We start from the raw sequence: 27,294 nt of genomic DNA on the forward strand, positions 1-27,294 counted from the left end.
TATATCAAAAAAGGGTCTCCTTATTCGTTTTGAAAGACCTATCCAACGGTACCCCACGCTATTGGAACAAAAAATTTTTTTTATAGTTTTTAACTTATCGCTGCCGCAATGCATGATATATATATGTTACCCATGCCAAATTGCAGCTTTCTAACACTAACGATCACGGAGCAAAGCCTCGGACAGACAGACATGGCGAAACTATAAGGGTTTCTAGGTGACTACAAAACCCTAAAAAGAGCCTATCCAAAGTTAAATCTTTCCGCACCTCCACTGTCGGAATACCAATTATTATGAGAATTTCCTCAACATGCTGCAAGTAGACAAGGTAACTTTCTATTAGCCATAATTAGTAATTAGCAGGGGCGTATTTACCCTAGGGCCATCCGGGCCATGGCCCGGGGCGCCAACCCCACAGGGGCGGCGAAAGCCGCCCCTGGCCGATTGCATTTTGTATTGGTTTTGGCGCCATTTAACTAATTTTTACTTCTTACTTTATTTTTGTCTTGTCAATTTCAAATTAACATAAATAAATAGGGATAGGCTGTATCAGGGACACAGCCACAGTGGTTTACGTGAAACGTTGCGTGGAAAGTTATTGCAAACGCCGCTTAGGGCCGCTTATAGGGACTCCATAGTGTAAAGGGCACCGCAGGCGCCCTGTATGACAGAGCGCGCTTCGCGCGACCTTACAGTGAGAGTGCGCCGCAGGCGCCCTGTAAATGAGAGCGTGCAGCTTACATTGTCAGGCGCCCTGAATGTAAGAAGCCTGACTTTACAGTGTAAAAGACCCCGCAGACGCCCTTTAGGTATGTCAGAGCTTTGCCCGACATTACAGTGTAAAGGGCGCCGCATGCGCTCTCTATGCAAAAGCGTTCTAAGCTTACAGTCTCAGGCGCCCTGTAGGTAAGTACCCGCTATAGCGCCGCGCGGCCATAAATTCTAATGCACTATTTGAGGAGATGAACATGTTGTACTAGGGTTAAAAAGGATCGTAAAGAACTGTTTTTACTTCATCCTTCTATACGAGGTATTTTGCGTCAGTTTTGTGTATTAATTTTCGCACACGGTGGCCTCAAGCAAGAGCAGTCGTAAAATTTCTGTAAAAAATGCCACATTTTTAGTTTTTTACAGCTTAGTATAATCCTCGTATTTTATTTTTATAAATTTCATTAGATATTATGGAATAAGATCTATCAAATGACACCAATTTCACCAGAATCGGTTAATGGACTGATGAGTAATTACTTACTAAATAAACACTGCAAATATAATAGGGGTCATTTTAGCTCAGAATGCGCCGTTTCTAGCGCAGAATCAGCGTCCACTGCAATGCAGTTCCGAGTAGGCTACTTTTTTCTATACACTGATATCAAAACTATACATTAAGGTATTATGCCTAGTTACAGAGATATATGCCACCACGCCATAACACTTCGTTACATTACATCTGGTTTTTGGTCCGACCCCATCTACGGATTTTTAAAGACCTTTTAACTTTTCACGTCAAAGATAATTAAACATTTTGTGTTTTTGTTCCTTAACTTCTGGGGCGGCGAAACTTATTGGCCCGGGGCGCCAAATATCAAAATACGCCCCTGGTAATTAGCCTTAGTTGTAGCCCACTAAGGGCCACTTGCACCATTCACTAACCCGGGGTTAACTGATTCAACCTAGAGTAACCATGGTTACCAGTACAATTTGACACTATGTTAATGGTTTAACCGGTTAACCCCGGGTTAGTGGTATGGTGCAAGTGGCACTAAGTGATTAGGTAAGTAATAAACATTTTATCGTAGGTAAGTTTAAAACAGTCCAGCACAGCAACAGATACATTTTAAATTATAAAGATGAAGTTATCCCTTCATCCAGCTAACCCCAAACAAACTTTGAACCAAGACCTAATATTATAATTTAAAAAACCGGCCAAGTGCAAGTCGGACTCGCGCACGAAGGGTTCCGTGCCCATATGCAAAAAACGGCAAAAAAAATCACGTTTGTTATATGGGAGCCCCACTAAATATTTATTTTATTTTGTTTTTAGTATTCCTTGTTATAGCGACAACAGAAATACATCATCTTTGAAAATTTCAACTGTCTAGCTATCACGGTTTATGAGTTACAGCCTGGTGATAGACAGACAGACATACGGACGGACAGCGGAGTCTTAGTAATATTAGGGTCCCGCTTTTACCCTTTGGGTACGGAACCCTAAAACATGTATAAACGGCATACACTACCTACCTTCTAAGGAGGAGGAATTTTACTGAGTACCTAATATAGGTACTGTAAACAATTTGTCATATAATTGGGTGTTTGTGAGGTTGGATCATAATGACATCTAACTAATGTCATTCAAATATCGTACTTTTCCGTACATGTATTGGTGCGGGCAAGACGCACGATGACTAAATTTAACAATGAATGCATGATGATGATTAAAATAAATTATTATTCTGATTTCAGTGTATGTTCGAATTGGCCTGTTTTTGTGCACATCACGGTTATTCCAGTCCAGAGTAGGTACTTACAGCTATTTCATTATTTGTAATTACTTATTAGTATTACCTACCTATTTTTTGATGGAAACAATGTCCATCTAACAAGAAACTTCAATCAATAGGTACTAAGTATGCTAGATGCTATGAGAGATTGAATTGAAGGTACTTATTTCAATTTCCACAACAGTATTCTTATGACATTATTCACAAATGCTTTTAAGCCCTTGATAATCGATTATCTTTATCCGTCATTTTGTCATTTGTGTTTGTTAGAAACTAACGACAAATTTAACAAAGGTAGATGCTAAGTTTTATGAATAAGTGGTTTAATATATAAGTCAGTACGTCTTTCCCATAAGGGCTCGTGCCCATGGCCCCCATCCTCAGGGAGCCCCGAAAGACAGACAGTAACAGTAGGTATATTTGATTACCCATAAAAAATAGATCATCTCACCATCATCATCATCATCATCAGTCGTTCCCTCAATGCTGAGGATCGTGACATCATGTCCTAATGTTAAAAATATTAAAATAATTTTTCACCAGAATTTTAAATTTCAGCTGCAAACCTTTACATGCCAGACCATCGACATCGAACAGTGTAGGTAAATGGTAATTATGCTAGTTATCTTTTAAGGTAAATGGTAATTATGCTAGTTAGTTTTTTATCGGTTTAGGAAGTCACTATTATCGATTTTTCGCAGCACTACTTTCTATCATGTCGGTTATTATCGTTTCGAGACTCACTATTATCGATTTTTCACAGCACTGCTTTCTATAAACCATAGATAAATATATAGATAATATATTTCTTTATCTGTGCTATAAACAATTTTCTTTATGTTGGTATGAATAGATGCTCATCAGTCATACATCAGTCAAGTCCTGTCAAAACCAACCGTTTGACAAAAACGTACTATGGAGTTCCGCCTCTTAGAACGTAGTGATTATATCAAGGCCTATTGACTTCCTTGAAACGATGTGACCCTTCAAAATTGTGCATGTGTTGTCCGTTCCCAGACGAGATTGCCAGTAATTAACATCAAAATATTTTACTACAGCAACATTGCTAGAACTGGCTTTGTCTATAGATGCGATTTCTAGGAACAAATCAAATTATTTTGATTTGTATTTTATGAAGTAGTCATATGTAAATTATTATTTATTTTTTGATATATGTATATTATTATCTATTATATTTCAGTTTTTCTTTGTCTATGTTCATAAAATCTACGAAGGGTAGACGTGCCTCTACCCTCCTTGATAAAATAAAAAAAAATCTTTGTCAATTGGCCTCTTTGATAGGCCTTGATTTGGGTCTGGCCGGTAAGAACATAGACAAGATAAAAGTCTGTAATGTCAATGCTGTCATTTAAGTCATTTAATGCAAAAATATCAATTTTCATATAAAACGATTTATTCACTTGAAATATATTTATTTACCTATTAATTTTAAAAATAAAATCTATTCATATGTACGAGCAACATATCTAAATGCGTCTTCGCACAGACTTAGTTAAATTTAAACCGTTGTCTCTCTTCCTTCCTTGCTGTATGTATCCGGCAATGGCGACTTTATCAACAATTCTTATCCGGATTATGGAAAGCCCTAATGTGTGTGTGGAAACCGATGTAGTAAATCAGAAACAGCGATAATTTCAAGGTAAGATATATATTAATCTTTAAATAAAAATGAGCGTGCTAATTACCAAATTCAAATATAATAATTTAATCTTACTATCCCCGTAAGTCCCGCGGACGCGTCCGAAATTAAAATCAAAATTCAACATAAAACCCCACATTGTTTAAGCTGGTAACCCTAGGAATTAGCGACGTTAGTAATTAGGAAGATAGATTATATTGTTTAATTTTTTGACTATTTTGTTTTAGAAAGTGAATCAGCAGATGGCTTGAGCGTGAGATAATAATATAATCCTGGGCCGTCATATGATTTCTTGGAAAAAGCTCAGAAGGGCACGTATCTGCCGCATATCCAAACTAGTTTCCCGGTGACCAAGAACGCTGCGCGGAGCTGTGAAGCAGAAAATGTCCGATAACCGGATAGATGTAATAACAACGTAAATATTTATATCTTAATAATACGTAACTTTTTGTTACCTTTTATATTTCACGAATTTCTGAATATAGTACCTAATCATTATCTTTTAACGTATTTTTTTACTTATTTGTGAAATGCTAATTTCAGAGCCCAACAACGTGCACACTAGCGCCACTGCTAAATAATCGTGATTATTTAAATTTAACGACATGTATTTAAAAAAGGGGCCGCTACGGACTGTATTGTGTATTTAGGTACCTTTTGAATACATCAAACTAGATTTTATGTTGCTGGATTCGTCGATCTATGAGCTCAAAACAAAAACGGCCGTTTTAACTTTGGACGGGTAGATTGACGAATCCAATAACATAAAAACTAGTTTAATGTATTCAGCAGTGGCGCTAGTGTGCACGTTGATGGGCTCTTAAAAACCTGACCCCAACAAAAAAGAAAAAAATACAAAAAGAAATTCCCTCTCTGGGATTCGAACCCAGGACCATTAGCTTCCTGAACTGGATTACTGCCAATACCCGCTAGGCTAAACGGGTTGTCAATTCTAATTACAATGGTATCCTACCAGAGCGCTAGTAGTATAAACGAACTTTTGAAAGGGACATTTTTTTGTATGGAGTTATCGTTCTTCTCCTAGTGAGTATTATATTCTTTGGATTATATGCTCTTTGAAAAAGACATTAAAAAAATCAATTGACTTGACACTAATCACTATTAGAATTTTTAGGGATGTAAATAAACATAAATCTTATTTTGAATGGTACCTATATTAACTATAGTTTTAACTCATTTGTGAGCAAGTTTGCCTTTCCGACACTACTTCAGTCATCATAAGAATTATAATAATTTGTAAACATACCAGCCAAGGTTTCTCATGAGACAACATGAATTCCGCCAGGAATAAAGCAGGAGTGAGTACATTTTCTTCTGTTCATATACTACAATGCCGAGATGATTTACGACACTTTCTGGTTTTTACAGAAGAAAATTAAGTCATTATGTTACCTGACTTTGGGAGGCTCTCTGGCATACCAATTTATTTATATGAAGAAAGACTTCAATGGTTACTATGAGAATGTGCTGCAACCCCTAAGTCAACTTCTCAACCCTGAATTGGCGCACACAATTGGAGTATCTGCCTTTAAATATGGTCTGTTCCCAGCTCAAAGTGACAGTGATTCAGGTGTTTTAGTAAGTTACTACTCTAATAGTACTATCATTTTTTTCTTAACTAGAGTCTGTGCAGAAAGAGAAGAGTCATAGAATGTTTTGGATCCCATACATTTCATGACTCTTCTCTTTCTGCACAGACTAGTAATCTGTAGTTTTGCATTCATTAAAGATAAATTTAAAAAATACCCAAAATTGATTATTTTTAACTTTACAGAAAACTGAATTCTTGAACAACAAACTCTCTAACCCAATTGGTATTGCTGCTGGTTTTGACAAGCATGGAGATGCTGTGATAGGCCTGAAAAATGCTGGCTTTGGCATGGTGGAAATAGGATCTGTCACTCCTCTCCCCCAGCCGGGGAATCCAAAGCCTCGTGTCTTTCGTCTGCCAGAGGACAAGGCAGTCATTAACCGATATGGATTCAATAGTGAAGGCCATGACAATGTGTATAATAAAATAAAAGATCTGGATAAGTCACTGTTGGCTAGTACACTGCTTGGCATTAATCTAGGAATGAACAAGCTTTCTGATAACCCTGTAAAAGATTACTGTTTGGGTATACAGAAGTTCTGGAATGTTGCTGACTATTTTGTCATCAATGTTAGCAGGTATAAAAAAAATGCTAAAAGTATATAATTTGCGAATACTTACTTAAGTACAGGTGTCAAACTTAGCATTCATGTTGCTAGAATACATGATAATGCTTTTATTTATGCAAAAATAATGATCTTCAAATATAGTTTACCTATTGCTTTTTGTCTCTGTTTATATCTTTCATAATCATTATATTTATTTTGTTTCAGCCCAAACACACCCGGTTTAAGATCACTACAGGCAAAGGATGAACTTTCAAAATTATTAACCGAGGTTAATAAAGTAAGAAATGAAATGGTTCCCAAGAAAAACATACCCCTATTGCTTAAGTTGGCGCCAGACCTGACAGAACAAGATAAAAAGGATGTTGCAGCAGTTATCTCTAAGAAAGGAAGTCAAGTTGATGGACTTATCATTTCAAACACAACAATAGACAGGCCACAACTGGTACACCAAGATGTGTCCCAAGAGCCAGGTGGTCTCAGTGGAAAACCATTGGCTAGCAAATCAACAGAAATGATCAAAGAGATGTATAAATTAACCCAGGGTTAGTTTAGTTAGTCCAAGTTGCTTAATTGCAATCAATCTACAATTCTGCAAACAGTAAGAATGGCCAGAACCTTATCATCTTACGATATTAACAGTTTTTGTTTATATTTTCAGGTAAAGTGCCAATAGTAGGAGTAGGAGGTATTTTCAGTGGCCAAGATGCATATGAGAAGATCTTGGCAGGTGCTAGTACAGTACAAATTTACACAGCTTTAATATACCATGGACCTCCCATAGTCAATAAGATCAAACAAGAGCTTGCTGACCTCCTACACAAAAATGGTTACAGGAATGTCAATGAAGCCATTGGTAAAGGTGTTAAATGACAAAAGTGGTTTGATTTATTTTAATATTTATTACTTATCAGTCCATTTTAACAATGTATTGGTTTTTTGTGCTGACTTCATTGTAAAACATTCCATCTATGATGGCTTTTCTTTTGTTACCTCAGGTGCTCCTGTAAATATCAATGTCAGAAAGTTTGAAACAAATAATAAAAAATAATGATTTAAGAAAACTTTGTTTTACTGTATTTGGGATTTTATGTTTAGGTATAATATCATTATGAGAGACTTAGCCTGAATGCGTGCAAGTCAATACACAAATCAAATAAATGATCTTATTTACCTTGTATTTTACAGTTAGGTAACTGTGATGCCAAGTACTGTTTACACTCTTCCAAGTCATTTACAGTTTTCAAATCAAACAGCACCAATTTTTGTAGATTGTGGCAATCTTTTAAATCCTTGAGTCCAGCGTCACTGACATCAGCTATATCTGAGACTTGTAAGTGAGTTAATGAGTCTTTACTATGTGATAAACCCTTCAATGCTCTGTCTTCAATATATGAACTTTTGTGAAGTATAATCTTATACAGTTTGATGCATCCAACTGAAAAAATAAAATTAAATCTTTAAAACAAAATCGCCAAATAATTCCAATTGAGCATAGAATAGCCGTAGTTGCTAGTGAGTCACTTGCAAAAATGTATTTTGGGACAATGTAATGGCATTTTTGCAAGTGATTCATTGTTTGGCAAAATACATACTTAAATGAGAGAAACCATAATGTGATATTGATGAATTTGTAGCATCAATTACTGCCAGTCTTGGGACTGGTTGGTCATTAGCTGGCAGCAGATTGTAGTCTGCAAGCTTCTGCCCTCCAACCCATTCGACGGTGCCCCCGTTCCGTAGCACCCATTCAGCGCACGCACGGTCAGGACCAACTTTTTTTATACGCTCTGCGTCTGGCTTATTAAACATCATATTAACATATTCCCAGAAACATCTGACTTGATTGGCTTGAGCTGCTTTCACTGTAAGCGTTGGGCATCGTAATGTCTGCGAAATGAAAGAAGAGAAGACTCGATGTTTTATTGGAAACGCTACGCTTAAATGACCAACAACTGCGTAGTTGTGGTTTTTATGAATTTGGTTCATATATTAGTAGTCACGTCATACAGAAAAGTGGATACTTGATACTTATGTTAGGGAACTGGCTGTACTTACGAAGCGTGAGGCTACAGTCCACATCTTAGCAGAGAATAACGTAAACTACAAAAATTTGATAAGTACAGTCAAATACCGGCGATTGCTGGCGATGATGTAATGCGATGTTATTGAATAGTTATACGTCAAAATATCCGCAAGTACAAAACAGAGGGCCTACCGTCACCATCGGAAACCGTCTTCGGCTTCTCTAATCTCTATATCGCTCTCGTTCGTCGCGTTTTCGTTTTCGCGGTAGACCCTCGTTTTTTTTTTTTTTTTTTTTTTTTTTTTTTTTTTTTTTTTTTTTTTTTTTTTTTTTTGGCATCGCGCTCCTGGCGCATTCAGCCAGACGAGTAAAGCAGGGAAACGGAATTAAAGGATTACATTATAACGGGTAAGACGGAATTTTGGAAAAGGATCAGGAAAAGGTAAATTATAGGCAGTTAGAGTTTAATGTTATGACGTGAAATAAATGAATACAATGATTTAAATATATATGGAGAAGAATCATTAATATACAGGAGTGTTGTAATAGATGTGGGAAACGGAACTTTAAAATCTGACAGCTGTCTTAATAGTATAGAACGATCATAAAGTTTACATGCAAAGAATATATGGTTAAGATCAGCGGGATCAGCTCCACAAGTACATGCAGAACTGGCCACGCGATTTAGTAGTTTGAGGTGTTCCGGTGTACATACGTGACCCAATCTCATTCGAATTAACATACTAGTTGCAGGTTTTGGCAGAGAGATTTTAGCAAACCAAGGTTTGGCAGGAATTGATTTTTGAATGCTTCGATAATGTAACGCAGCAGCACCTGCACCAGATGTCCATAAATTCCTCCATTCCTTTCGTAGGTATAATTTAGGCAGTGCCAACAGGTCTTCAGCAACATTCTTAAACGGAAACATGTCCCCACAACTAATGGCATCTCGAGCTAAATCATCCACCCTTTCATTACCTTTAATCCCTCTGTGTCCAGGGATCCAGGCAATGGAAACCGAATACCCTTTAATGTGACATTTTAACAATAGGCTACGGATTTGATAAATAATTGGGTTATTAGATTTAGATTTGAAAGGAAATTTACATATTGCCTGTAGTGAACTTAGGGAATCTGAGAAAATAATTGTTTTTTTGAGATGCATTATAATGATGAACTCTATTGCTTTCAGGATTCCAAAGCACTCACCACTGTACACAGAGGATTCTGGTGGCAACTTTATTTTTTGGTAAATATTAGATTGGGTGTGGAGAACACCAATGCCAACACAACCATTCTCTGACGTCTTAGAAGCATCTGTGTACATATGATGAGCACCCAGGCCATCTGTTCCAATGAATCCCAGGAATTGTTGATTTTGTTCAACATCATTCTTGGAGACACCAATATCGAGGAGAACTGGAGGAATAAGTGTCAGAGAATCATATTCATATTGGAAAATGGGAAGTGTTGAAGAGCTAACAGTGGGAGCTGATATAGATTTAAGTTTTTGAAAGCTTTTTACTAAACAAGGAGGACTCTTGTGTTTCCAATAGTTGGAAGTAGTTATTTGAAGCACAAGGTTAGACAGGATAATCCAGAGTTGGTGATTAGAGAATTGGGAACAACGGAAAATAAATCTATCACTAAGATATTGGCGTCGTAAATGAAGTGGAGGCTCAACACACTCAACTTGCATGGCATTGATAGGGCTTGAATTCATGGCCCCACAAATCAATCTGAGTGCTTTGGATTGAATGCGATCTAGTTTTTGGAAGCCAGCTACATATCCTGGCTCTAACAAAAATGTCCCATAATCTAAAATACTTCTAATCAAGGCATTATACATGAGTTTCATGCAAAAAGGATGTGAACCCCACCAAACTCCTGAAACACACCTGAGGATATTAATATTTTTTTCACATTTAGAAACTATGTGATCACAATGTGGAAGACCCGTTAATTTATTATCTAAAATAACACCTAGGAATTTGGTTTTATCTTTAATGGAAATGGAGCAGTTATTAAATTGCACATTGATCGGAGGAGGAAACATTCTTCTAGTAAACAAAACTACAACACTTTTATGCACTGAAAGTTGCAGACCATTTGAATCTAACCATAACTTCAATAAGCCCAAAGAAGAAGTGACTGATCTACTGGCTTGTTCAATAGAAAGGTTTGGCGAATATAATAATAAATCATCAGCATATTGCAAGACTCTAACCGTGTCATTTAAGGATGATTCTAAATCAAATGTGTAGATATTATATAGCAAAGGACTTAATACGGATCCTTGGGGAAGGCCTCTCCACACTAAGCGGGAAATCCTATTGTTGTCATCTATGAGAAGGCTAATGGACCTTTCTGATAAAAGGTTTATTATGAAATTGGTTAACATTACTGGTATAGCTAATTTGTGAAGTTTTGCTTGTAACACTGAGACTAAGACATTATCATAAGCGGCGCTTATGTCAAGAAAAGCAGCTACTATAGACTCATTTCTAGAAAATGACAATCGAATATCTGAAATTAAAATACCCAAGCTATCATAAGTAGACCTACCTTTTCGGAAGCCAAATTGACTATGAGAAAGTAATTGGTTTTTTTCTACAAAATATTCTAATCTGTTTTTAACTAAATGTTCTGCTACTTTAACAAATACTGAGGAAAGGGCAATTGGACGATAAGAAGAAACATCTGACACTGGTTTGAACGGCTTTAAAATAGGAATAACTATTTGAGATCTCCAAGAATCAGGAATATTACCAGACTGGATAACAGAATTTATTATATTTAGATAATAAGAAAGAATACCATCACTGGCATTTGCTAAAAAGGAATAAGGAACTCCATCTTCCCCAGGTGAAGTATCTTTTAAACCACTTAATACAGCTTTTAACTCCTCCATTTTAAAAGGCCCATTTAAAGTATTATAATAGCATGAGTCAAATGAAAAGGCAGCAGGGTGAAATACATATTCTTCGGGGACGGAAGCAGGTGCTAATCTATCCATAAACTGTGTAGCAAGGTTAGGAGGAAGGATCTGTCTAGAGGACTCATTGAAAGCATGTCTAAATCTTTTAATATTATTCCATACTATGGATGGTTTTACGCTAGGACTAAGAGACAAACAAAATCGCTTCCAGCCTTCGAACTTTTTCTTTCGCAACAATTTTTTAGTCTCACGAGCAACTTGCATGTATGTCTCAAAATTTTCATTTGTCATAAAATGACTATATTTTCTTTCAGCCTCCTTACGGTTTCTGATTGCTTGAGTGCAATCATCATCCCACCAAGGCGGAGAAGGTATTTTACCTGATGCACTGTTTTTAACCGGGAAAATTTCATCAGCTGCTTCGGTCATTATCTGAGCTAATGCAACTGAACAACTAACTACATTACTATCATCTATGGACGGTAAACACAACAATTTCTCCTCTACATGGGTTTTGAAAAGTTTCCAATCAACATTACTTAAATTATACTTAAGCCTAGGGCTAGGTTTTGGAGATGGCGGAATAGAAGATGGAAATGTAATAATGATAGGGTAGTGATCACTCCCATATGTTGATTCCAGAGTATGCCAAGTGAGAGAAGCCGCAAGATCAACTGAACAAATTGATAAATCAATAGCGCTAATTGACTCTGTTGGAGCTGTTCGGCGGGTTGGAGAACCGTTGTTTAAAACACAAAGATTGTGTTGGTCTATGATATGAATGAGCCGATCTCCATTATAATTAGATGATGAACTACCCCAAACCTGGTGATGTGAGTTAAAATCTCCTAAAATTAAAACAGGCCTAGGAAGAGAAGAAATTATTTGTTCAAGCTCAACAAAAATAGATGATGATGGATGAGGAATATATACAGAAATGATACAGATGTTATTTACAATGGCAGCAACAATTGAAAAATCATCGCTATGGGATGGAAGATGAAAAGGTGAATATGATATGGAATTCCTGACAAGTAGAGCTACTCCGCCCCATCCGCCAGGAGTGCCAGGTCGCGAAGGACGGTCCTCTCTGAGACATGAATATCCCGTGACTCTAAGAAGAGCCCCAGGCTTGAGCCATGTCTCAGAGAGGGCAAAAACAAATGGTTGAAATTTGTTTAATAAATAAATTAAATCTTGTTTTTTATTTATTACACTTCTGCAGTTCCACTGTATAATTTTGGCCATTATTTTTAATAGTTGAGACAAGTTCTTCAAGCATGGGGGCAACGTGGGACGGTATTCTTACATTAGGCTGAGATAAATGATTAATTAACGCTTGTATTTCCTCAGCTACTGAAACATTATCTTTAGGAGACTCTTGCTGTAGTGCACAGCCATTTTGAGGAGATGGAATGATATATTCTTTAACTAAAGCATTGTGAGCTGCTGCATCATACCCTGTTGTTATAAGTTTTTTAACTGTACGTGGTTTCAAAAAAGTTGTCTTTTTATAATTGTGTGACTGCATGGTTGTACCCGGGGCTGGATTATTGACACTGCGATGTAAATTTGGCTGAGACTGTGGCTGTTGCGGTGATTGTGTCAGAAGGACATCGGCAAATGATTTTGAAGCAGCTGGATGTAATTTAACAGCCTCACCATAAGAAATACAATTGTTAGCCATAGTTACTTTAATATCCTTCTGTCTCTTGTGTTCCGGGCAAGCCCTGTTCGTGGCGAAATGGAAACCATTGCAAAGGCAGCAAACGGCATCGTCCTCCTCCACTGAACAGGTATGACCGGAATGCAATTGACCACACTTAAAGCACTTGGGTTTAGATCTGCAATTAGTTTTCGTATGACCAAATTTAGTACAGTTGAAGCACTGGATTGTGGGAAAGATATACAGTTCGACAGGCAGTGAGTTGTAGCATGAGAATACCCGTTTTGGTAAAACTTGACCATCAAAAGTTAGGACAACTGTTTCAGAGGGTTGCCACGAAACGGCACCATTAACTGTAACTCTATGATTCAAACGCCGAACTTTAAGTACTTTTCCACACCCAGTGGGCACGGAAATGTTGGACACTATTTCCTCCTCCGACCACTGTGATGGAATACCACGGACTAGGCCCATGCGCGTTACTGTAAATGATGGTATGTATGCTGTTAAATTTTCGTTGTCAAGTTGAGGATTGGTTACAAACAAATTAGCATCGATATGATTTGCAAAAGCCATGGAAATTCTTGTCCTACCAATACGTTTCACGCTGCCATTTATAATATTTTTGAAGCCGTTTTTTACTAAGAACCTACCAAAAGACACCGGGTGCAGGGACGAGTTAGGATCAGTTTGTTTTAATTGAACATGCACCGTAAACGGTGCAACATCAGCTGTTGAAAATAAATTTCTGCCAACTTTTGTTGTTTGAATATCAGAAACTACTTTATTTGTGTCAGTATTTGTTATAGAATGAGCTTGGGTCTTCTGTACAATTTCACACTCGCAAACATATTCCCCACCAGCATTTCGCTTTCTCTTTTTGTTACAATCTTTACACCTCTTATTTTTATATACTTTTCTTTTTAAATCATTTTTATTATTTACAGATGTATCAGTATCCATGCTAGATTCTATTTCAATATTTATACCAACCTGGAGGTTTTCTCCTCCAGGGTCGGGAGGATCATCCTCCCCCATTGTGAAGAATTACAAAAGACTTACCTAATATGAGTGAATGTCACAATATATACAGAAAACAAAAATATTTACATGTAATACTATCTAAAATATATACAAATTACCAATTCCTTGATCTTAAATTGAATTAAATGTACGAGAAACCAAAACACACAACCGCCACGTTTCACGTTTCCCGCGCTTTTTTCAGACCCTCGTTTGAAACGTGAAGGCCGGGAGCGGCTGACGCAACTAGGAACAAAAACAGCTTTTGTATGGAATTTGGTGACCTAGCCATAGCCAAAAAAAAAACAAAATAAAACGTCAGTGCTATTTATCAACTGTCAGCCACATTGCTTTGTTGCTTGTCATCGCGGCTCTGTAGGCATGCTCAAATCCTGGGTATCCATTAGTTCAACGGGATCACTGGGACTTCCTTGCTCTAGCTAGGTCCTCACTCTGGTCAGCGTCATCACCATTGGGTACTACCTGTGTCGGCTCACCTGGGTCGTCACCCAGGACAAACACTCACCGGGGCAGGCTCCCGTTACCGCGTGGAGGCGCACCATGTACCGACTCAGTACACCCAGCGCCGTCCTACGCTTCCTGCACGTACCTTCATTTCTTCTCTAATGGCGCCATCGCCATCGTGCTTTTTCCCGCCATCGGAACTGTCAGCTGTCAGTGTGGCAGTGTTGCCACATGACAAAGTGTCCTAGTTGATACCACTTACCAACTTACATCGCGCTTGGCGCGACATTAAGGCCCCATTCGCACGACAGCTTAAAAAGCGTTGCGTTAGAACCCGACGTTGGCGCTTTTTTACCGTTTCCAATATTTGTGTTCATATGAACGCTTAAAAATCACTTGTGAGTCGTAATGCCACGTACGCATCTCAGCAAAGCCATACTTTATTTGCTATTACGACGTATTATTTGAATATAGCTTGAATATTTCAGGAATTTGTAAGCATAAGTTGACATTTTTAAGGTGAAACTAATAATAATCTTGACGATTGACACCAAAAATTGACACTTGACAGCCAACTGACAGCAGCGCCGGCGCTTTTTTAACGCTTGTGAACTCGAAAACCATGGTTCTATCGATTCCGTACTTCTCCAAAGTGGGTAATATCCACCATTTGCCGTTTACGCTTAGGCAAAGTATGTACTCCGTTATTTCTGGCTATGATTGGTGTCCGTGCGAACTCATTGTGTGAATGTGGGTTGGATGAGGGCAACTTGGACCACATCTTCTTTGCTTGTACAAAATGTAGCTACTCACTATACGATGTACTACCCGAAAATGTTCCACGACCTATATGCTTTAGCTCGCTTCTTTGCCACATGGATACTAAGCTAACTTCTATTCTAATTAAATATTTACAAACAAATAACATAAAACTCTAATTATTGTCTTATCTCTTCTAATTTAATGCGTATAATTCATGTCAATCTATACTCGTTTTATTCTAAACTCTATATTTCTATATTATATATATCGTTTTCTTCTCTTCCACTTCCTTCATGTTGGCACTACTAACGTTCTGTCATCCGCTTCCCGCTTTTTTGCTAATCGTTGTATTCGTCATGTGTTTGTCTGTGATGTTCATAACAATTATTTGTTTTTAGGTTTCCCCGACTACATCCTCCCAAAAATGCAAAATTATTATACCGAACATTCTCCTCACGTGTGAAAGTCAACACCGACATTGGCAAATCCACCCTGTGCAAAATTCCAGGGAGTAAGCCAGAAAAAAAAAAAAAAAAAAAAAAAAAAAAAACGCTTGTGAGAACAGATACACGGAGTTCCGTATGCTCTATTCAATTTGACGCCAACGCTCAACGCCGAAAATCGAACAGTGCTCGATAAAAAAGCGCCGCGCTTAAAAACCGCCTTCGTGTGAATACATACATGGCTATCCATTGGTGTCATTCAAACGCTTTTTTAACGCGCGTTGAAAAAGCTGCCGTGCGAACGGGGCCTTAGTGTTAAATATCGATACGCTCGCGAAAATCGCAAAAAAGGAAGTTAATCACGAAATTTCCATTAGATGAAGACAGGTATGTATTGCTTTAGATACCTTTAGCCTTATTTTGGTGTAGCAGGCTATAAACACATCGAAAATTAGATATTTCATATCCACTTTCATTGTGAACTAGGGATGTACTACAAGTATCGATAGCTGCAGCCTATTTTTTTTATCAATGTAAATAGTACAATAAAATTAGTGAATTTCCTGAATAACTTGCATGCAACATGACTATAATTATTTCTCCGAATATTTTTAGTGGAAAATTATCTAACTGTGCATTAATGGAATGGACATTATATAATATATTTTAGGATTCTAGTAATTATTTAAGATTTTAACCTAAAATATAAGAAAATGTATGTGTGTCTGTTTTAATGATTAAATGTTTTCAGATGCAGGTAGTGGATCAAATATGTTGTAAAGGAAGACTTAATTTTATTATTCAAGAATATAATATATAGAAAAAAATCATTTAAGTTAGATTTACACATTGTAATTTTGACACAGGTGAACACACATTTTCCTCTGTTACCTGTGGACCGTCGAACCGTCGGAATGTATTTTAAATTAATGATATTAAATTAGTTAAAAAAATCCTTTTACATATTTTTATTTTAACAACTCATACTTGCATCTTTCATATATTTCGTGATATGAAGATAACAAATATGTTTATCAACAGAATTACTACCTATACCTACCAATACCCGCCAGGCTAAATCGGTTGTCAGCTTTAGTTCCATTGGTACACAACGATGGCGCCACTAGTATAAACATATAAACGGTTGGGGACATTTTTTTGTATGGAGTTACCGTTCTTCTCCTAGTGAGTATTATATTCTTTGAACCAAACTCACAAAAACTGATTCCAGTCGCTAGTATGGAAGTCCCGTCTCTTAAAACGTAGTGATTATATAATCTTTGGCCGGGAGGGCCGTGGTGAGGGCAGGAGGGCACTAACACAGATATAATACTACTGCGAGAGGCAAAGCCATAGACTTATAATATATAGAGACGGTGTCTCAGCGAGCTGTCACTGTTGCCACTTTTGTTTAGTGTACGATTAACAATGAGGCCCACCTTGCTGTAGCCATGTCGATAAAGTCATATCGATAAACTATCGACATTTCTTGCAATTTTAATTTTACTTCAAAGGCTTAACGATACCTAAAATGACCAAAAACGCTTTTATTCTTTATTGTGGTTATCAGATCACAATTTTATAGTCACGCCCCAGCAGGGAACCAAGGGAAAGTTCAGACATTTAATTAAAATACATAAATACCTCCTAAAATAGGTGTTCCGCAATAATTGAATTATATTATTATATTATAATATATTCATTATCCATTAGCATTTCAATTATGTTTATGTTTAACGAAGATATTGAAGCTTCAATTAATCGCTATTTCGTTCCGCTGTGTAGCGTTTATCGATATATAACATGATTAAAATCGACTTTTCACATCCCTAAAAGAGCACACATATACGCTTTTACGCACACATACACAGCCTGGGCGCATCAAGAAAGGCAACACTTGATTTAAAGTCCACCTTGTCAACAGTATGGTTGTCCTTTTTTGACAAACGGCATTTTTAAAAGAGCGAGGAGAGAGAAATGATACTAGTTGCTGCGCCGTGAAAGAGAACAGAAAACGTTGGGCCCTTGGGCAAAGCGCTAATACATAGATATAATAATATACAGAGATACCTTCCAAGCGAGCTGTCAGTGGGACCACTTTTGTTTAGTGTACGATTAACAATGAGGCCCACCTTGCTGTAGCCATCTCGATAAAGTCATATCGATAAACTATCGACATTTCTTGCAATTTTAATTTTACTTAAAAGGTTTAACGATACCTAAAATGAACAAAAACGCTTTTATTCTTTATTGTGGTTATCAGATCACAATTTTATAGTCACGTCCTCGGAGTAATTAACAATGGAGACGCCATTAACAGGCGTTCCCCTCTGTCGAAAATAGGCGGCCAATGGTCAACCACATGTCAACCATATGTATGGACCATGAAGTTATATTGTTTAAACTGGAGCGAGATGTCACTTTTTTTGCCATACTAATTTGAACCTTATCACCGAGACAGAATGTTGTTCGTACCAGACTAGAGAAAACGGTCCACATGAGATAGAAAAACCCGAGCCCTGTGTCTCACTCGCACATGTTGCCAATATTAAAAAGATACCATTGTGGTAGAAATTATATCAATATACTAATGAAATTCATTACCTTTTTATACTATTTTAGTGCTATATTCCAATTACAGTTCTGATATCTTTTAAGTAATTTGTTAATTATTATGATGTTAATATTATTAACTGATTAAGCCAAGCATGTGCGCAACAAAAAAAAACAGTAAATTGAATATGGTAGAAATTGTAGTAACTTTGAATAATAATTGGTATCCCCAACTTGATGACGATTAGGGTGACCATGATGTCGGTACGATTTGGATCGGTCTTACAACATTGTTATTTCATACTTAATGTAAAAATAACTTTACCTAAATAGTATACTAATAAATAAATAAAGATATACTTATTTCGGCATGTTTAATTATTCGGTTCACGTAATGAAAGCTACATAATTGCCAAAAATTAAATCCGAAGTCCTTGGACATTACAGACTCATATTTATACATAATATTTAATTACTGGAACGTTAATTCTAACTATTTATATATATGTAATCGATCTATATAGGTTGGGCCGACATTTCCGTCAGTATACAAAAGCGGCAAATTTGAAAATTTTGTTTCAATTACAGATCTACGATGACGCTTACGCTTAAAGAATAGCTAAAGTATGCAAAAGGGAAGTCATCACGTATATGAACACACCATGAGTATGATATTGATAGTGATAGGTGTTTTGTTAAATTATGAATTATGAAGAGCATAAATAGTGTAGAATGCCGGTTACACAGTTAAATGTAAGTAAGTTTTTATTTCGTCGTGTGCTAATATTTTATCATTTTAGTCAATAATCAAAATAATTTCGTGTAAAAACATAAATTGTTACGCTACGCTAGGGATTGACAAAATGACTAGTATCGATAACCAGTGGGCATAGTAATAATATAAATTTATTTGCGTTGCAAGTGTTGAAAGTAGGAATTAAATTCGCAACGAGTGGTGATAAATTAAAACACGACCGAAGGCAGCGTTTTTAATCGATACGATTTGCGAATTACCAAGTACAACTACAACGTTTTACCCGACCCTGGAAATCTGTCTCGCTCTCTCTTATCTTTGATAGAAATAAATAGAAATAGAAAATATTTATATGGCGTACAAAAACATACCTACATTACGGTAAGTACAACATAAAGTTAACAATACAGTAAACATACACCAAATAGGATGCCGCTCAGCATAATTAAGCAGTGTCTGTAAGACACTACGCTGGTTTTCACCCAATACGTACGATGGACGTACGGCGGACCACCTTCCTCACAATCAACCATGATCGCATTGATCGCGATCCAATACGCCCATCCCATCTGTAACAGCTTTTATAAAGACTAAAAGCTTTATAACGACTAAATTAAGTAAGGTTGTGTGAAACGTTTTACAGAAGAGAAATAAAACTATATCCATCTCTTTTCTGGGGCAATTATACTAGCATAGGGAAAATACAGTATGATTCTCTCTGATTATGCACGAATGAGAAAAGATCCTGGCCAAACTATACATTCCATCTTATGCTAATATCCCACATTCATATGACTTATGGTCACCCTAATTAGAAAGAGATGGAGGGCTCAGGTTTGACCTCTCATGTGGACACACCACAGACCAACCCCTATAGACCGAGCTTATAGGACGACTCGCGGTCACCGCCCGTATGGTGTATAGGTCAAATATAAGATTGTTCGCGCGCCGCTCCGATCAGTTGCGCCCAACGTAACGACCTGTTAGCAGTGTGCACGAGTCTAAGAAAATAAATCGTAAACTATTGAATTCATTGGGAAATCATGGGATATTGCAGCGTAAAATGGTGTGGCAAGTCATCTAAGACATCTACTTACGAAACAGATGGAATAACATCCCACAGGAAAGTCAAATTCATTATTTCATTGAATAATGTTTCTTGTCCGCGGGGTTCATTTTATACTGGTCAGTAAGCAGAGGCGAAGTATGTCCGTCCCTTTTCGTCAACTTGAAAATGTAATGCGCTATACCTTTCCCTTTCAACTAGTGATGTGACGATGATGGTTTTTCAGCTGCGGAAACTTCGTGCTTCGTCATACCGTATTGTACCATTTTAGACATAAATTAATATATAGGTAATATGTTGTGTAAGTTTTTTAGAATCCTCTAGGCCAGCGGAGCAGTTAGGCCGCATGTCACGAGATGGACCTGATGATGAACTTCAAAGAAGTGCGAGGGCACTCGGTGTTGGTTTGTGATAGACATATGTTGTATTGGGTTTTTTAGAATCCTCTAGGTGAGCAGTTAGCTCTCATGTCACGAGATGGACCTGATGATGAACTCCAAAGAAGTGCGAGGGAACTCGGTGTTGGTTTGTGATAGACATATGTTGTATGAGTATTTTAGAATCCTCTAGGTGAGCAGTTAGGTCTCATGTCACGAGATGGACCTGATGATGAACTTCAAAGAAGTGCGAGGGAACTCGGTGTTGGTTTGTGATAGACATATGTTGTATGGGTTTTTTAGAATCCTGTAGGTGAGCAGTTAGGTCTCATGTCTCGAGATGGACCTGATGATGAACTTCAAATAAGTGCGAGAGAACTCGGAGTTGATTTGTAATAGGCATATGTTATTGGTCCATTTGAATATGTTTTCAATACAACCTTCTATGACCTTAATAAAACGGACAAAAGAAAATAATTGTATGAGATTTCGGCGACACTTTTTTCTCGTATCAAAAGAGATTGCGATTCTGAGTGGAAATAATATAAAAATTCTAAACTTTAAAATTCATGTTCTGGGTACTTTAAGCAGAAATGCCCTAATATGTTAAGTAAAAATTTCAGGTACATTGTTAAATTACTTAATGAAATATTAAATTAATCAATATAATTATTAAGTAAGTTTACTCTAAGTATACTAAATTGGTAACAATTTTACCACAATAAATTTCGGTATCACTGGTAGCAGTACCCACTACCTGTAATGAATATGTCCCATCCCTACGCTTGCACGTGTCAGCGCGCCATGTTTGAAACGACCAATCGCAACGCCGTGAGCACCCCTCCCGCATCTCACAGTTTGGTGATTTGCGTCGGGAACAAAATGGCCAATATTAGGTTTCTAGAGGCGGTGTTCTGTGGGACACACTTTTTGGCCAGTGTACACTATCCAGTTTACTCTCTACGTCCGTGGTATGGACTGACGTTTATCTGACATGACGTACCTATACATTTGATGTGCCCTTCCCCCGCAAAAAACGGCAGACTATTTTGTACCGAAAATTTTAGACATGGCGTCTCCGTTGGTTATATCCTCTAAGGTCACGTCCCAGCAGGGAACCAAGGGAAAGTTCAGATATTTAATTAAAATACATAAATACCTACTAAAATAGGTGTTCCGCACTAATTGAATTATTTTATTATATTATAATATATTAATTATCCATTAGCATTGCAATTATGTTTGTTTAACGAAGATATTGAAGCTTCAATTAATCGCTATTGCGTTCCGCTGTGTAGCGTTTATCGATATATAACATGATTAAAATCGACTTTTCACATCCATAAAAGAGCACACATATACGTTTTTACGCACACATACACAACCGCGGTCTACCTAAAGTAGCTAACACACTATCGCACCGCACCAAGGTCATTGTGGGACGCACCCATAAGTAAGAGGGAGAAAGAGATATCGCTGTCTCCCTCTTACTTATGGGTGCGTCCCACAATGACCTTGGTGCGGTGCGATAGTGTGTTAGCTACTTTAAGTTGGCTAATTTGATGTTTGTCTGGTTTTTCATAGACGTACTTAAAACTGCATCACACGAACGGATTCATGCAATTTCATTTTTAAAATCACCGGAAAAATACAGCTGTTATATGTCAAGTCTAGTCTGGGCAAGGGCCCAACGTTTTCTGTTCTCTTTCACGGCGCAGCAACTAGTATCATTTCTCTCTCCTCGCTCTTTTAAAAATGCCGTTTGTCAAAAAAGGACAACCATACTGTTGACAAGGTGGACTTTAAATCAAGTGTTGCCTTTCTTGATGCGCCCAGGCTGTGTATGCGTGCGTAAAAGCGTATATGTATGCTCTTTTAGGGATGTCAAAAGTCGATTTTAATCATGTTATATATCGATAAACGCTACACAGCGGAACGAAATAGCGATTAATTGAAGCTTCAATATCTTCGTTAAACATAAACATAATTGAAATGCTAATGGATAATGAATATATTATAATATAATAATATAATTCAATTATTGCGGAACACCTATTTTAGGAGGTATTTATGTATTTTAATTAAATGTCTGAACTTTCCCTTGGTTCCCTGCTGGGGCGTGACTATAAAATTGTGATCTGATAACCACAATAAAGAATAAAAGCGTTTTTGGTCATTTTAGGTATCGTTAAGCCTTTGAAGTAAAATTAAAATTGCAAGAAATGTCGATAGTTTATCGATATGACTTTATCGACATGGCTACAGCAAGGTGGGCCTCATTGTTAATCGTACACTAAACAAAAGTGGCAACAGTGACAGCTCGCTGAGACACCGTCTCTATATATTATAAGTCTATGGTGCTGGGTGTTTATTGACATCTTTTGCAATCACTAGATCTCATCTAGATCTAGATTCACTAGAACTTGTGTGTTTAGAATTATTTGTTGATAAGGATCAATATTTATTTAGAAAATTATTAAAAATGAAAGCAACATTAATTTTTGACAATGTGAACGACTTGTTGTATTCAAAATGGGACGAAGAATTCATAGAACGGATGAAATCGCTGAGCGAACAGGTACATACATTCAAACCAAACCAGTTTTTAGTTTGTTTTAATTAGTTAACTATTGTTCGTCTCATGATATAAGGTATTTAAAGCTTGCACCTAATCATATCGGTTTCTTGTAAATATTGTTCGATGCCGTTCCCTACAGTTCTTTTACCCATATCAGGGGTGCGAAACTCCTGACTTCGGTCAAACTCGGCTCCGCTCGGCTCATCATTGCTCCGAGCAATTATTAGGGTTGGCACCACTTGACTTCCTTTTGCGTGCACGACCACAGATAAGATAATCACTTGATTTTTGACAACCCTAAATAGCCGAAAGGGATAGTGCCATATATTAGAAAGGGACAGCATGATTCGACCCTGAACCGCTGTCAAACTTCGTTTTTGTAGGAAGTTTCCTTTCTGTACGGTAGTACTATTAATTATTCTGTGCCCATATGTCCGTCTGTCTGTCACCTGGCTGTATCTCATGAACCGTGATAGCTAGGCAGTTGAAATTTTCACAGATGATGTATTTCTGTTGCTGCTATAACAACAAATACTAAAAACAGAATATAATAAATATTTACGTGGGGCTCCCATATAATAAACGTGATATTATACACTAACATATGCATTTTTATAAACTTAAAAAACGAAACACTATTTAGGTCATGGTACGGAACCCTTCGTGCGTGAGTCAGACTCGTACTTGGCAAGTTTTTTTATTTATTTCTGTCATTCCTGCCAAGGTTAATTTATTTGCAGTTAGTAATGGGTCATAAAATATTCTCGTTATCAATATAATTTTCCATTTTGAAATATTACCTGTAAGTTTCCAATGCTAGTAGAGTCCTAGAGTCTAAAGGGGCCCACTGATTAACAGTCCGCTGGACGGTATCGGCCTGTCAGTTGTTCGGAACTGTCAAAATTTTGTTCTAACTGACAGGCCGATACTGTCCGGCAGACTGTTAATCAGTGGGCCCCTTAAGTTAACTTTGCACTTACTTGAACAGAACAAAGTGAGGAGTCTCATTAGAAATGTCAGATAGAAATTGTAATAATAATCATTAATTCATGATTAGAAATTTATTGAAATTTAACATTAATGATGACAACAGCATCACCACACTTTGTCATTGCAAATGCCATACAGAGTTGGCTTGGTCTGACTCTAAGATACAAATTCAATGATTTTAATGTTATTTCATTAAAACATGTTAATCAGGTATGAACAACTATCCCGTACACTGTGGGCTGAAAGTCAGCTCTCATTGACATACAGTGGTTTAGCTTGGCATCGCCAAAGCAGCCCTTCACGCCAAACAGCCTCGTACTTAAGCGGGCTCTGTAGGAGCCAACAAAATCCAAATATCTAATTCTCACAATTAATTACTTCAATTTGTTAATTTATAGTTATTATGTATTAATTGGATACAATTCCCACCATGTCTTGGCTTATACTGTAATCTTGTGTAAATAACCAATCAAAAACATTGTACCTTTCAGCATAGTGACTTAGACCTAAAAGATGGCTCAAAAGTGTCACAACTCTTGTCTCCGATCATTACATCACAGCGGGTTATGGCTGCGCAGTTTGGGAACACATACTCTTCCATGCAATGCAAAGATGACACAACAATTGTATTTGATGAGGTAATTGATAAGTCTAGAATAGTCTAAAGACTCTAGATTAACTAATGTTTTTATCAGCATCAAGAATAGCTTTCCAATATGCAATCGGGAGTAAAAGCGAATGTGTAGTAAAATAATTTTACACAGATTGACCCCACCGGAAGCCCATTAATATCCTTTTTTAAGTTGGTTGGGAAAGAAGAATGTAGTAATTGTAGTATCTAATTTAAAGTTTATTAAAAGGAGCGATTTTCCAAAGTTTTTTGGCTAGTAACACTTCTTTTTTCAGTGGTTGGACCATATTTTCATGATTATTAGTGAGCAGGCAGTGGATGATGCCCAAAGAGAAATGCTGGACCTCAAGACTTTTGTACAACACATCTGTGGCCAAAATATTAATTTGTAAGTTTCTTGACTGAGCTCATCTTATTTTTATGCACCAGTAAATGTTATTTGCCAAAAAATTGCTGCTAATTTGAGATTTGTAAAACTTTTTAGGGTCCACCGCCAAAAGTTTCACAACCTCTGGTGTATCATTATATCCTTAAATATATAGTGCCCATTATAGTGTCCCACTGCTGGGCAAATGCCTCCCCTCTATATAGTCTATATGATTAAATACCTAATTAAAATTGTTCATTATACCTCATCCTTAGACTCCAGTCTCCGGTCTACCGCAACTGGCTCTCCGTGCTTATTGACAGCCGCACCAAAGGGGACTCCATACCGGGAGCAACTGGAATCATAGGGGAGTCAGGAGCCACTGGGGCAGCGTTGAACGCGCTCAAGAGTGCCTCGAAGCAAATAAAGGGCCAGTACCATCTGATGCTTTTTGTGGGGGACAAACAGCTCGCGTTGTATTCAAGGTACATTTTTAACTGATATGGATAGCCGCAAACTGGAACTACATAGATCCTACAATCCACTAAAGAAAGGACGCTTAGCGCGAGGAATTTGGTACATTGACCATAGGCTTGTGCCTGCTCGGTCACTACAGAGAGCGCTCCGCTCTCGGTCAATCGGTCAAACGAACTAGTTCGGTCTTTTAGTTCCTTTAGTTCAGTTCGGTCGTTGAGAGCCGGGAATGAATAGGAGTCGATTTTTCATTGGTTTCTTTCCAATCTTTGGTAACTGAATACAATTCAACTTGTACGATACGATGTGTCGGTATTAAACATTAAAACACCTTAACATAATTTAAAAATGTGAAATATGTCGAAATATATTTGATTTTCCTTCATATTTTACGGGCTTAGGAGTGTCACGTCGTTCTTTCATCTCGTTCACACTCGTGCCAGCGACATTGACAACCGTTTCGTTCCGTCTATTTTACGTTTCACTCAGTCAAGCGCTCTCGAATCCCACTGAACTAAAGGACCTAAAGACCGATTAAGAGCGCGCAAAAAGATTTAGTTCCTTTCGGTCCTTGATGGGATTTCATTCTTAATAGTTCTTAGTTCAGGACCGACTCAAGCCTAATTGACCAGCATGTTCCTATCTCTATCGCACGCGTATTGCTATCCCGCTCGCACATTATAATTACGCACGAGCGATAGAGATAGGAACAAAGCGGGTCAATGATCGAAATTCGTCGTGCTAAGCGTCCTTTCTTTAGGCCCTAGTTTATATTATATTGTTTGATACACTAGCAGCTGAAAGCTGATGCGTGTATATCACTGCACTAGTTTTTTTTTAAACGATTAATGTTCATTTTTAGATTTTAGGGGGAAATTTAGGGGGTTGAGAGGGGTAGCCTGAATTTTTTTTTATTTGTAAGAATCGTGTGGGGTACCATTAGAAAGCTTGCAAAAAATTGAGTCGGTGGACTGATTTTGACTTCATTTTAGAGTGCAATAGTTTCGATAAAAAATGCATTTAAAGTTGCAAGTTTTCATACAAAAATTTTCACCTCTGTCCTGGCGATTTTCGCGAAAACTATAGCTAACAGGCAGCTGACCAGTCAATACCCAACTTAAAGAAGCATGGAGACGGCGGAAAAATTATCAGCTTAACTTTATCTTTATTAGTTTTTCAACTGCAGCCTGATCTTTGGTTGCTTAGGGCTAGCTAACTGATGCTTACACTGGTCATTTCATATTAGGGAGTAGTTTTAGCGAGAAAGATCCTTAGTTAAAACTTTGGCATTGAAATTTATGACTTATGTCTTTGATACAAAGTTTAATTCTGCTTGCTTATTTTTGTGGGATATTAATTTTTTTCTAAATAGCCTACTATAAGTATGAGAGAGATCTACAAAATACAACCTTATTATATTGCAAATAAGTTTAAATTTCGAACGGGCTTTCCAACCAATTGACAATCTCAATGTGCTCAGTAAGAAACATATTTATTATTGCAGTTTATCTGAAAAAATTCAAATTAAGAATTCCGTTCTTCATTGTCGTTGTGTTTTTTTTTTCACAATAGAGCACATAGGGGTCCATATTGGGTTGCATACAAGTTTAGGTCATATCTTTGATGCGCATAACAACTTGTGTCATAAGTTAGAGGTGGCCAATAACACCATTTGTGAACTTCGTACTGAGGTAGTGACACTCCGTGACACTGTTTCGGTATGTAGGTCACACGAGGCCACTGACTTGGGCTCGTGTAGTGATGCGCGTGCAATTGTGTGCAATGCTGGGTCAGCAACGAGCGATATGACGCCAGTCCCCGCCGCCGGCCCGCCCCCCG

At 37.4% G+C, this 27,294-nt stretch overlaps 3 protein-coding genes and 1 long non-coding RNA gene across 5 annotated transcripts in view; 3 read left to right on the plus strand and 1 right to left on the minus strand.

Annotated features, from left to right (window-relative positions):
• The first annotated feature begins 5,286 nt into the window (after nucleotides 1-5,286).
• LOC134794334 (dihydroorotate dehydrogenase (quinone), mitochondrial) lies at nucleotides 5,287-7,370 on the plus strand. Its single transcript, XM_063766125.1, has 5 exons — nucleotides 5,287-5,483; nucleotides 5,554-5,763; nucleotides 5,960-6,354; nucleotides 6,550-6,887; nucleotides 7,004-7,370. The coding sequence occupies exons 1-5, from the start codon at nucleotides 5,457-5,459 to the stop codon at nucleotides 7,213-7,215; spliced, it is 1,182 nt and encodes a 393-aa protein (XP_063622195.1). The 5' UTR covers nucleotides 5,287-5,456; the 3' UTR covers nucleotides 7,216-7,370.
• LOC134794343 (ATP synthase subunit s, mitochondrial) overlaps nucleotides 7,225-27,294 on the minus strand; it is a 242,433-nt gene continuing 222,363 nt past the window's right edge. The window contains exons 2-5 of one of the 2 annotated variants that reach the window (XM_063766135.1): nucleotides 8,401-8,434; nucleotides 7,938-8,232; nucleotides 7,517-7,780; nucleotides 7,225-7,346 (exon numbers count right to left, since the gene is read on the minus strand). In XM_063766135.1, the coding sequence (XP_063622205.1) occupies nucleotides 7,312-7,346; nucleotides 7,517-7,780; nucleotides 7,938-8,232; nucleotides 8,401-8,424 (618 nt within the window). In that variant the 5' untranslated portion in view covers nucleotides 8,425-8,434 and the 3' untranslated portion in view covers nucleotides 7,225-7,311. Of the gene's footprint in view, nucleotides 7,347-7,516; nucleotides 7,781-7,937; nucleotides 8,233-8,400; nucleotides 8,580-27,294 lie in introns of those variants that run through there. The other variant, XM_063766134.1, reaches the window with a different exon arrangement.
• On the plus strand, nucleotides 8,680-13,793 carry LOC134794347 (uncharacterized). Its single transcript, XR_010144662.1, has 3 exons — nucleotides 8,680-11,233; nucleotides 11,621-12,472; nucleotides 13,299-13,793. It is a non-coding gene; the product is annotated as an uncharacterized LOC134794347 (long non-coding RNA).
• Nucleotides 22,822-27,294, plus strand: part of LOC134794346 (BLOC-3 complex member HPS1) — a 36,855-nt gene continuing 32,382 nt past the window's right edge. Inside the window, exons 1-4 of the mRNA XM_063766139.1 lie at nucleotides 22,822-22,993; nucleotides 24,475-24,621; nucleotides 24,890-25,002; nucleotides 25,257-25,466. Coding sequence (XP_063622209.1) covers nucleotides 22,898-22,993; nucleotides 24,475-24,621; nucleotides 24,890-25,002; nucleotides 25,257-25,466 — 566 coding nt within the window. The 5' untranslated portion in view covers nucleotides 22,822-22,897. The remainder of the gene's footprint in view (nucleotides 22,994-24,474; nucleotides 24,622-24,889; nucleotides 25,003-25,256; nucleotides 25,467-27,294) is intronic.

Source organism: Cydia splendana, chromosome 10 (assembly GCF_910591565.1).
Source record: "Cydia splendana chromosome 10, ilCydSple1.2, whole genome shotgun sequence".
NCBI classification, from domain to species: Eukaryota; Metazoa; Arthropoda; class Insecta; order Lepidoptera; family Tortricidae; genus Cydia; species Cydia splendana.